This window comes from Petaurus breviceps, unplaced genomic scaffold (genome assembly GCF_028583685.1).
Source record: "Petaurus breviceps papuanus isolate PSGF00001 unplaced genomic scaffold, PetGlider_PUasm1.0 90865, whole genome shotgun sequence".
NCBI classification, from domain to species: domain Eukaryota; kingdom Metazoa; phylum Chordata; class Mammalia; order Diprotodontia; family Petauridae; genus Petaurus; species Petaurus breviceps.
Window position 1 is genome coordinate 15,038,658 of NW_027187367.1, and position 11,717 is coordinate 15,050,374.

At 36.3% G+C, this 11,717-nt stretch overlaps 1 protein-coding gene across 1 annotated transcript in view; it reads left to right on the top strand.

The window, feature by feature from the left end:
* DNAH8 (dynein axonemal heavy chain 8) overlaps positions 1-11,717 on the top strand; it is a 406,776-nt gene that overhangs the window by 211,500 nt on the left and 183,559 nt on the right. Inside the window, exons 45-52 of the mRNA XM_069073664.1 lie at positions 704-891; positions 3,006-3,092; positions 3,874-3,981; positions 4,423-4,557; positions 6,597-6,758; positions 8,102-8,348; positions 8,654-8,895; positions 8,989-9,129. Of these exons, the coding sequence (XP_068929765.1) occupies positions 704-891; positions 3,006-3,092; positions 3,874-3,981; positions 4,423-4,557; positions 6,597-6,758; positions 8,102-8,348; positions 8,654-8,895; positions 8,989-9,129 (1,310 nt within the window). The remainder of the gene's footprint in view (positions 1-703; positions 892-3,005; positions 3,093-3,873; positions 3,982-4,422; positions 4,558-6,596; positions 6,759-8,101; positions 8,349-8,653; positions 8,896-8,988; positions 9,130-11,717) is intronic.

Consider the following 11,717-nt stretch of genomic DNA (forward strand, 5'->3'; position numbering starts at 1 on the left):
TATGTCTGGACTCTCAAAAACACTTTCAGGACAAGGTAACAGTGTTTTTGAACAAGTACCATATCAGAAACAACATCAGGAGAGATCTCTGAAAGTTTTTCTCATAGACTAGGCCCTTAACTGGAAAACTGCCCTGCTACTATCAACCAGGACAGGAGTGACCATGGAAGGGATATGCTGATCTATATTCTTCCCAGGTCACTTCTCTGCTCATTGGCAAATCAGAGAAGAGACACAGAGACATGCCCATGTCCAGGAAAATTCTCTTCAGAAAAATCCTACTTAAGAATCTCACTTAGGTCTGACACTGCAAAAATAATCCAAGCCATTTAAAGCACAAAAGCTGCAGGGCCTAGTTAAATCCATTGACAGTATTAGTCAATCCTTTTTGAACATTTCACTAGTGACATGTTGTAGCTCTCTTGCCTCTATTACTTTCCCCAGCCTCAGGGCTAACTAAGCCAGCTGCTTAGCCATAGTGCTAGAAGTGGTTGGCACATAGTAGGCACTGAGTACACACACACACACACACACACACACACGTATATGTTGATAGATATGATAAATCTATGTTCTCAAAAATAATAACTTGTGGGCATGCTTGAAAGTGTTTAGCAGCTAGAAAGGCAATCCATAAGATTATTTATGTTAAGTTGGAAGTTATTTCAGTAAAAAAAAATTAAATCAATGTTTTCCACTCTAGGTCTAGCGCAGTCTGGTTCCTGGGGATGCTTTGATGAATTTAACAGAATTGAGTTGCCTGTATTATCAGTAGCAGCTCAACAGATTTATATTGTTTTGACAGCAAGAAAAGAGAGGAAAAAACAATTTATTTTTTCTGACGGTGATTGTGTTGATTTAAATCCAGAATTTGGAATCTTTTTAACAATGGTAAGAAAGTCTGGTTATGCACAATTTGATCACTTGAATGTTAAGACACTGGAAAGCAGGGAAAATCTTAGTTTTTTGAGGATCTGTGAACTTTCATCTTATGTTTGTGCTGCCTTTGGTAGTTAATTTTGCTTTCTCCTTCCATATAACAAAACATAATGATGACTTAAATATCTAAATAGTCCTTGAGAAGATCTCATAACAAAAACCACACCAAATAGTCTCATTTAACACTTAATTTAGGTAAATTAATTGGATAAGTGAAATCTCTCAATTGCAAATGACACTATTCATTTCTTAGTTTGGTCACCAGTTGGAAGGGAAGAATTTCAAGCAAGATTTTTACAAGCACTTTTAGCTGGTTCTCCCCACTCTGGCCATTATATGATTGAACAGAAAAGTGATAAATATTTATTAGTGTAGGCAACTATAAATTGAATGCAATTTAAATAATACTGAGGAGATTGTTGCCTCTGAGTATTAACTATTATCTAGAAAGTGTGGAACTAATAAAAATGCTGAATATAAATTAGGAAATATAAAACAAAACTAAAACTTTCTCTTCTCATTGTACAAAGCTTATGATGTACCTGGTGTGTGTTTTATTTCTGTACAAAACCACTCTGTTTTGGTTTTTTTATTTTAAGAAAAACAGTAAAACCAGAGAAGGTACAGAGAAGAGCAACTGAAAATTAGGGAGGTGGAAATGGTTCTGTGTCCAGAGAGTACAAGGAGAAACATCTGTTCAGACCAAAAAATTAAGGATGTCTTGACTATCAATGAGTCAGCCAGTGTTAATTAGCTTTTGGAAGGAATATTTACGGAGATGATATAGTAAGAACAAGTGATACAAAACTTCCCCCCCCCAAAAAAAAATTAGTCTGCCACACACTCTTCCATAAATACTGAGCTTGGGGAAAAGTGGGCTCAAAATTAGTACAGGGAGCAAAGGGGTAACACATGTGACTCCTATTGTTTCTCTCTTCCTAGAGTTTCTATTGAGTTCCCCTATGGTGGGGGCAGCTGTCTGCTGTGGAGTCTGAAGCTCCCTGTCATCAGCAGGTCTAGTTTTGTCTTTGGTGTGTCCCTTAGCTCCCAGTGAAGATGCTGCCCTGCCAGAGATGCTGCTACCAACAGCAATGAGAAAATCCAAATATTCTTATATTTTCAAAACCATAATCTTTTCCTTTGTTCAGATGGGGGCAGTGGAGGGGTAACTCTTTCCTCCTCTCTTAAGCCCCCACTCAAACAGTTCTCTCAGGGACTTGGCTGGAGCTGCTTCAGTCCTAGGCTGGCTTGCCCTTGGAGTACCATATTCAGGTTGGTTTGCTATTTTATCTGAGCCCCTCAGGGCATAAATCATTCTTTCCAGTCACCACAAATCATTCCCAGTGTGGAAGAATCTGCTTTTGTTAAATGAAACCTAGTTTATACCTTTGTGTACTTCATTGCTTTAATACAGGTACCTTGGAATTTGTCCACATCTACTTTATGCCTTTAATTTTTTTCATTATTTCTGTAGCTCAATCCAAGAAGCAATCTCCTGTGATGAAGATACCTGGACAAGGAGCATCCTATATACCTCTAACATTACATTACCTTCTTCCTGTTTCCTTTCCATTCTACCTCCTCATTGTGCTCCCTCATTCTCACATCTCCCATCAGGTTTTAAGCTTCCCTCCTTCCCTGTTTGATAACTTTCTTGCTTGCCAGTAAAAGAGCTTTTAAACCATGATTGTACTATTATGGAGGGTTAAACAATTTGATTTTCTTGTTCCTCAACCTCAGGTTTGGGGGCTAGAAATATCAAAAACATTTCCTCAGCTCTCTACTGTACTTCATCAGTGGAGATACAGCTTGATGTTGTTTGCTATTCATAGATACCTATGGTTCTTTTAACATAGATTAGTAAGTATAAGAAAGAATTGAGGGCATTCATAAATTAAACAAATGTGAAATCAGAGCAATTTTACCAATCTAATGTAGATTTGAAGAAAAAAACTAATTTCAAAGCTGAATTAAGCATTTAAAACATAGTTTTCAATTATTGAACTGAAAAGAGCTAAAGTAGATGTTATGAAGTAATATGTTATAAAGTAATATTTTCCTTTTAGAACCCTGGGTATGCTGGACGCCAAGAGCTACCAGAAAACTTAAAAATTCAGTTTCGAACAGTTGCTATGATGGTTCCTGATAGACAGGTACTAATTTTTATTTAAGATACATGAGATTTCAGTAAATTATAGTGAACAATCCTGATCTTAGAGAAGTAACAATCAAATATCTCTCTCTTCTTGTCTGAGAAATAGTGACTACAGATATGAAATACCTGTTCAGATTTGAAACTACTGTTAGAGCTGGTCACTGTATTATTTGGCTTCGCTGGAGTGTTTTTCTTTTAATTGATTAGGGGAGGGAGATTTAGGGGGAAATGAGTGTGGTACAAAAATGACCTTCGACAATAAAACTTTTTAAAAACCGGATTATTTATTTTCTTGGACCAGGAGTCAGAAGAAACCTGTGTTATAATATTGACTCTAAGAGAAGGATTGGCTGTATGACCAGGAGTCAGTCACTTATCCTCATTAGAATCAAATGGCATGTGCATAGAATATGCTTTGAAAAATCTTAAAGTACTCCATTCAGTCATGGTTACTATTGTTATGGTTAGCTATCATATATTTACTTCAGAGGCAGCTAGGTGGTACAGTAGGTGGAGAGCTGAGCCTGGAGTCAGGAAGACCTGAGTTAAATTTAACTTCAGACACTTATCAGCTCTGTGATGCTGGGTAGGGCTAAGCTCTGCCTCAGTTTCCTCATCTGAAAAATGGGGATGATAATTACTCCTACCTTTCAGGGTTTCTGTGAAGATCAAATGAAATAGTATTTGTAAAAAGCAGTGTTTGGCACATAGTAAGTTCTATATAAATGTTAATTATTTTATTTAGCAAAATTGATGGAACTCAACATATTGAATTTCAGATAATTATGAGAGTGAAGCTTGCAAGCTGTGGCTTTCTTGAAAATGTCATCTTAGCTCAGAAATTCTATGTTCTTTACAAACTTTGCGAGGAGCAACTAACAAAACAGGTAATTTTGTGAACATATTTTTCCAAACAGTTGAAGGTGGTTTTAATTTAACCTTTTTCTTTGTTAACTTACTACTTGCCTAGTAGTTTTCTTTAATTAAAAGTATTTGGAAATCAATTTTTAAAGATATTTAAAATTATTCTTTAAACTTTTGATTTCTTTCTAGCATTAATACTTACCCTGTCCTGTATGACAGATTCGAAATGTGGTTAAGGAGGTGTGTATGGAATTGTAGAATTTTTCAGAGGCCTCAAATTTCCCTTTTTTATCTCCTTCCAGGCAGAGCGAAGCCTTTTGGTCTAAGGGAAAGAAAAATAAGTTTGTGCTAAATTATATGCTGTATCTTGGTCACTCTAGAACCACTAACTCCATAAAATTAAGAAACTTGGGTTTATAGAATTGCAATTAGGTAATCTTTATTTTCTGCCTTTTTCCTCTTAGGTTCACTATGATTTTGGTCTAAGAAATATCTTGTCAGTGTTGAGGACTCTTGGGGCTCAAAAAAGAGCCAGACCAGAAGACAGTGAGCTAAGCACTGTTATGAGAGGCCTAAGAGATATGAATCTCTCTAAGCTGGTAAGCATCTTTCTTCTTTGACTTCTTTTCTGTTTCCAAGATAGTGAATGGGATGTTAGCACAAAAGCTGGGAGTAACAGAATCACAAAGTGACAGGGGCATATCGGGACCTGATCAATTTGAGTGCCTGAGAGCACATTGTTCGGAACTTCTCTGTTATGGGAAATGCTGTGCCAATGGAAGATCCTTTAGAGATGGAAAGGAAACAAGGAAAGAAAGGAAGGAGAGAGTGAGGAAAGAAAAATAAGGAAGAAAGGAAACATGTATTTGTTCATCATCTACTATGTACCACTGGGCTAAGTACTTTACAAATATTGTTTCATTTTTTAGATAAGGAAACTGAGGTAGGCAGAGGTTTTGTCTAAAGTCACATGGCTAGTGTCTGAGGCTGAATTTGAACTCAAGGCTTCCTGACTTCAGACCCAGGGAAATTACAGTTATGCCTTCCACATCACAAGGGTTAGGGGCATCGTAACATTGCCATCTGGAAAATCTGTATAATAATTTTTGGTCCTCCCTTCATAATAGAGAAGAAATATTAAATGATTATGGTATTAAAAGATAAAATGTTGATATTAAAGTAGTATCCATATATATTTTGCATTTCGGAGTTTCTAAACTTTTCTGTCATCTGCTGGCCTTTGCATGTCACCTACAGCTTCCACAACACTCTTCAAAAATTCCTATTTAATCCCTTATGCCAGCTGCAATATATAGAAACTGAGATGGTGAAAGTTACGGATGTGGAAGGATAACTGTAGTGTCACTCCATTCTGGCCCTTTCCTAGGCAAAGGGAGTGGATCCTCAGATCAAGTAGTCTTAAAAGTACTCAATAGGGTTGTTTGCTTTTCTGTGACTAAGGAAACATAATTATTCTGTCACTTTGGGTTAGAGTTGATGTACTTTCTTCCATATAGGGCTTATATAAGTGAGTCCTTGATTTCATCATAGCAGTAGTTGCCATGCTTCACAAACGCTTAAGGAGATGGCTAATAAAATACAGAGATCTAAAGCGGGTACAATGACGCTTCCTCTTTATTACTTGATTTAAGTGAATGACTTTTTAAGCTTAATTGTTAGCTTGGGAATCAGAGTTCAACCGAGATTCAAATAGCTATTAGATAGCTATTATTAGATAGATAAAATACTTCCTGCCACTGGAGAAGAGAAACTGGAAGAGAAATCTGAAGATGGAAAAAGAGCACCTTAAGAGCTGATCTCCAGAAGAAGACAAATCTAGTTATAATGGTGGTGTTCAGTACTTGCAGTTATATCCGACTTTTTGTGACCCCATTTGAGCTTTCCCTCATTGTGAAAAAAAGAAATTCTGTTCAATAAGGAAATTGGTGAAAGCCCTGAATTGCAATAGGACATGAGGCATGAAAATAGCTAACGTTGGCCCATTCTACCTAATTGGGAAAGACAAGTGTGGATCAAGGCTTGAGTTACTTTTGAAATTTTGCCACAATTTTGAATTAAATACCTAATATGATTTTATTATAGAGTTATTATATGATAATAAGAACAGAGAGAGGATAGTTACTCCCTGACATAATTAGATGGATTTAGGGGAATTAAACCAACTTCCAGGTTGCCTCTGGAAGAATATGCCTTACAGAATATGCCTGTTTAACACAGGGAGGTATGGTCAATATACTAAAAGTAGGGACAGAAATAAATGGGCCCCCTCCACTTTGACCGCCTGTTGTAATCGGTTTACATATATAAGACATATTTAATATTGCTGGCATTTTCCAAAAACATGAAACTAGTCTGGTAATTTTGCTCCTGCTGCAGATATCTTTTTTTGCTGCTGTATATATGTATATACAGGATGTCCCAAAAGTTTTTACTGCAGAAATTAAGTATAGAACTAGGCTATTAAAGTTTAAAGCTGCACTAAGACTTTTGGGACACCTTGTATATATAGAGATCTTTAAGGAGAATAATTGCTCATAAGGGAAGTGATAATATGCCCTTATTAGTTGTTCAATAAGTACTTTGTTTAATGAATTGATTTTAATTCATGGTTTTTCAGGTTGATGAAGATGAACCCCTTTTCCTCAGTTTAATCAATGACCTGTTTCCAGGATTGCAACTAGATAGTAGTACCTATGTAGAACTGCAACATGCAGTAGCTAATCAAGTTGAAGAAGAGGGATTAATTAACCACCCACCCTGGAATCTTAAACTTGTACAGGTAAGGAATTATGAGTCCATTGTGGGTATAGAAATTTGAGTTTATGCCTAAAAATGTGATGATTCACCTGAAATTCATGTTGCTTACTTGATAAATCCCAGTTCTCAGTTTAGAAATACTACTATATATGAATAATTATCAATAAAGTGAGAGTCAAAGGTGGAAAATCCCCCCAAAATGATCTACACACAATTTTAAAAATTCACCCTGCATTTTGTTAGCCTCATTGCCTTAAAGCAAAGGAGGTGACCTACCAGAAGGGCTATAGAACCATGCATACCTTTTGACTTAGCAGTGCCATTACTAGGATTGTATCAAAAAATAGATTAAAAAAATAAAGGGGAAAAGGACCTATATATATATGGAAATATTTATAGTTACTCTTTTTTGGTGGCAGGGAGTTAGAAACTAGGGGAATGCCCATCAATTGGGGAATGGTTGCACAGAACATATTGTGCAATGTGATTATGATGGAATACTATTGTGCTATAAGAAATAATGAGCAGGATGCTCTCAGAAAAACCTGGAAAGACTTACATGAGCTCTGATGTAAAGTGAAATGTACTGTCTACAAAAGTAACAGCAGTATTGTAAGATGATCAGCTGTGAATTACTTCACTGTTCTCAGCAATACCAATGATCCAAGATAAGTGGGAAGGATTTAGGATGAAAAATGCTTTCCATCCCCAGACAAAAGAACTGATGGTGTCTGAATACATATTGAAACATACTTTTTTAACTTTATTTTTATTGAGGGTTTTTTTTGGTCTATATTTTCTTTCACAACATGACTAATATGGAAATATGTTTTGCATGACCACACATGTATAACTTAATATTGAATTGCTTGTCTTCTCAATAAGGGGGATGGGGAGGAGTGAAGAGAGAGAGTTTGAAACTCAAAGTTTTAAAAATATGTCTTAAAAATGGTTTATACATGTAATTGGGGAAAAATAAAATGGCAAGAATTCAAAAAAAGGTGGCCTGGTAGAATGTTCCATGTACAGATCTTGAATTCTTGCATAGTCTTTTGACTGAAATTCAATATCTCAGTGATCTTAGGCAAATCACTCTGAGCCTTTATCTGTAAAACAGAGAAAATAAGATATGTATTACTTACTTTAGCAGGGTTGTTGTAAAACCTAAAAACTCTACAGAAATGTGAGTTGTCATTATTAAAATTTTAATAGTGGGACTCTTGAAATGATGGCCTCAATTTAAAAATTAAACATGGCCCAACAACCCTAGTGACCATTTTTACCTGAGTTTATAAACAGCCCTATATTTGGTGACAAATGACTAATAGGATTTTTTTCCCTTCAATTTATTGTTTAATCTGATAGTTATATGAGACATCTCTAGTACGTCATGGATTGATGACCCTTGGACCCAGTGGTTCTGGAAAAACAACTGTTATAACAATTCTAATGAAGGCAATGACAGAGTGTGGACGTCCTCACAGAGAGATGCGTATGAATCCAAAAGCTATTACAGCTCCTCAAATGTTTGGCAAACTGGACACAGCAACCAATGACTGGACGGATGGAATTTTTTCTACTTTATGGAGAAAAACCTTGAAAGCTAAAAAGGGTATATTAGCTATGTTGTTGTTCAGTTCTTCAGTCATGTCTGACTCTACATGCCATAGGGTTTTCTTGGCAAAGGTACTAGGGTATCCCCATTTTAAGTTGATGAACTGAGGCAAAAAGGGGTTAAGTGACTTGCCGAAGGTCTCACAGCTAGTAGATGTCTGAAGCTAGATTTGAACTCAGATCTTCCAGGCTCAAAGTGGTTCTGTTCATTTTTCAATCAACTCATTAATAGTACAGGGCAAGTATCCAATGAATACTACATTGGAGTATTATAAAAACAATATGTTTCTACTTTATTTGCAGGAGAAAATATCTTCCTGGTTTTAGATGGGCCTGTCGATGCCATTTGGATTGAGAACTTAAATTCCGTGTTGGATGACAATAAAACTCTCACATTAGCCAATGGGGATCGAATTCCCATGGCTCCTAGCTGTAAACTGTTATTTGAAGTACACAACATTGAGAATGCCTCTCCTGCCACAGTTTCTAGGATGGGAATGGTCTACATCAGTAGTTCCGCTCTTTCTTGGAGGGCAATATTACAGGTGTGGATGACAGATATATAAATGTGTTCTTAGGGTTTGGGGAGGGTAGAGATGACTTTCTCATTAAACAGATCTTCAATTTCTCTGTTACAGGCATGGTTAAAAAAGCGCACTCCACAGGAAGCTACTGTATTACTTGAAATGTATGACAAAGTGTTTGAAGATGCATATACGTATATGAACATAAATCTTAGTGCAAAAATGCAGCTCTTAGAGTGTAACTATATTACACAGGTAAAACATTTGTAGATACTTCGGTTAGTTAGATTGCAAGATCATTTTTCATAACATTGCGAACAGTCCTTAGCAAATTGAACATTATTTCATCTCATGAAGGTTAACTGACAGTAGACATATTTTAATACGATTTTGTCAAGTCATATACTTGAAGGACAAAAGAAGGATTGTCAGAGACTCTATGCTATCATTGTCACCAACAGCAGCCTGGTATGATGGAGAAAATGTGCACCATAATAGGAAACTTAGTGGAATTAGTGGAATTGAAGTCAGAGGACCTAAGTTCACATCCCAGCTTTGTTATTTGCTATCTGTGCTGTGAGTTTGAGGAAGACATTTCCCCTTCCAGGGCTTCAGTTTTCTCGTCTATAAAATGAGAACCTTGGTAGATGATCTTTAAGGTTCCTTATAATTCTAAATCTTATAGTCATTTGATTTCTTATTTGCTATTATCTGTTTTCAGCTTCCACTGGAAGTGGAAACCAATTGATCAACATTTATTTGTTGATTGTTTATTATATTCCAGGAACTAGTCTAGGTGTTGCGAATACAAATAGAATGAATGAAAACAACTTCTCTTTTCAAGAAACAATTCTAAGGGAAAGACAAGTCAATATAGATAAAAAAGTATAAAGAATAAATACAAAGAGAATAAGTAGAAAATAAAGGAAATTTAAGGTATACCTACTCCATAGTCAACCTTAGTTATTTGAAAAGGGATCCAAGGTGAGAATTTTTAAAACCAACATTTTATGAGACAGTAGCAAAAAGTAGCTTATGGCAATTGAGAATTCCACGTCAAGGAAAACTTGGCTGACAAAATTGGAGTTTGCTTATCTGATGCATACAAAAGTAAGTGGTAGCTCTGAACCACTATCAGGAACTTAATGGCATGATTGTAATATAGTCACCTTATTCCAGTTGTTTTTAGTCATGGTACAGGGAGAAGAACACTGGCTCTAGAGGAAGAGGACCCATGTTCAAGACTCTCCTCTGGTGCTCATCACTTGGGCAACTTTGGGCAGGGTCCATCATCTCCCACGTGGGGAGTTTTCCTCATCCAAAAAATGAAGGTGGCTGGCTAGGTAGCCTTCAATGACCCTTCTAGGTCTAAATCTATGGTCCTATGGTTTTTTTTTCAATTCAGTCAACATTTAATAAATCTTTTTGAGCTTGATATGCACAGTACATTGTACAAGGCACTGGAAGTGATTCAAAGATAACATGATCATTGGCCTCAAGGAATTACATTTTATTCAGGGAAGATAAAACATTCACATATGAAAATATGATGTAAATGAGAATGTAATGTAATTAGAGTGTATAAGAGGACTATGAAATGTTATGAGATTCATTGCTATCTTCCAACTGGGAAATTAGAGTTCATTGATAAGGTAGTATTTGATTTGGTTCTTAAAGGACAAGTAAGATATCAAGAGGGCAAGATGAAAGAACATCTCAGACAATGGGAAGAGCATGAGAAATAGACACAGAAAGGAAATGTGTTCAGTTTGGCTGGTGCATTAGAAGAATAAGGGATAGTGTGAGACAAAGCTGGAAATTTAGGTGGAAGTCATTGGGGAGGAACTTATACCTTATCAAGTAGGCTACACGAAGCACTAGAGGTTCTTGAGTAGTAAAACAACATAAAACTGGGTTTTAGGAAAACTTACCAGACAGAGGATTTGGAGAGCTGAAGAGACTATAAGCACAGAGACCTATTACAAGGCTCTTGAAGTAATTGGGGACCATGGCTGCAATGGAAAGGAAGGGTAAGGAGGGGATGTAGTAATTATTGAGGAGATAGAATTGACTAGATGTCTGGAATGATGGGGTAAGAAGTCAGAGATCATAGGAAGAGTAGTCTAAACTTGTTGCTTCCACTTTTTGTCATCCATTCACTTCTCAATTCCTGAGAAATGGGCATCCAACTTACTACTCTATTGAAATGTCTTTCTCAGAGGTTACCAATGGCATCCTAACTTCGTTATGCAATGGAAATATCATTGGACTTGGCATCACAGGACCTAGGTTTGAATCCTGGCTTTGTCACTTATATCCTGTATCACTTTGGGCAAGTTGCTTAGCCTCCTTGGGTTTCAGTTTCCTCATCTCTAAAATGAAGAGGGGTTGGAGTAGCTGACATCTGTGTCTCTTCCACCTTTGAATTTATAATCCTATGATGGCCTTTTTCTCATTTCTTATGAGATGCAAAAAATAGCTTATGGCAATTGAAAATTCCACGTCAAGGAAAACTTGGCTGACAAAATTGGAGTTTGTTTATCTGATATATACAAAAGTAAGTGATGGCTTCATTTATCTTCATAAAATCTTATCAAGTTTTTATAATATCAACTACACCTTTCTATTAGATATCCTCTTCCTTTTCTCTTTTAGATAATATAACATTACTCACTCCTGGTTCTTTTATTTGTCTAATGATTCCTTATTAGTATCCTTTATGGGAAAACAGGGAGAAAACATCAAACAGCTCCTGCCAATTGATTACCTACCTTCCTGGGCTCTGCTCTTGGCTGTCTTCTTCTTCTTCTTCTTCTTCTTCTTCTTCTTCTTCTTCTTCTTCT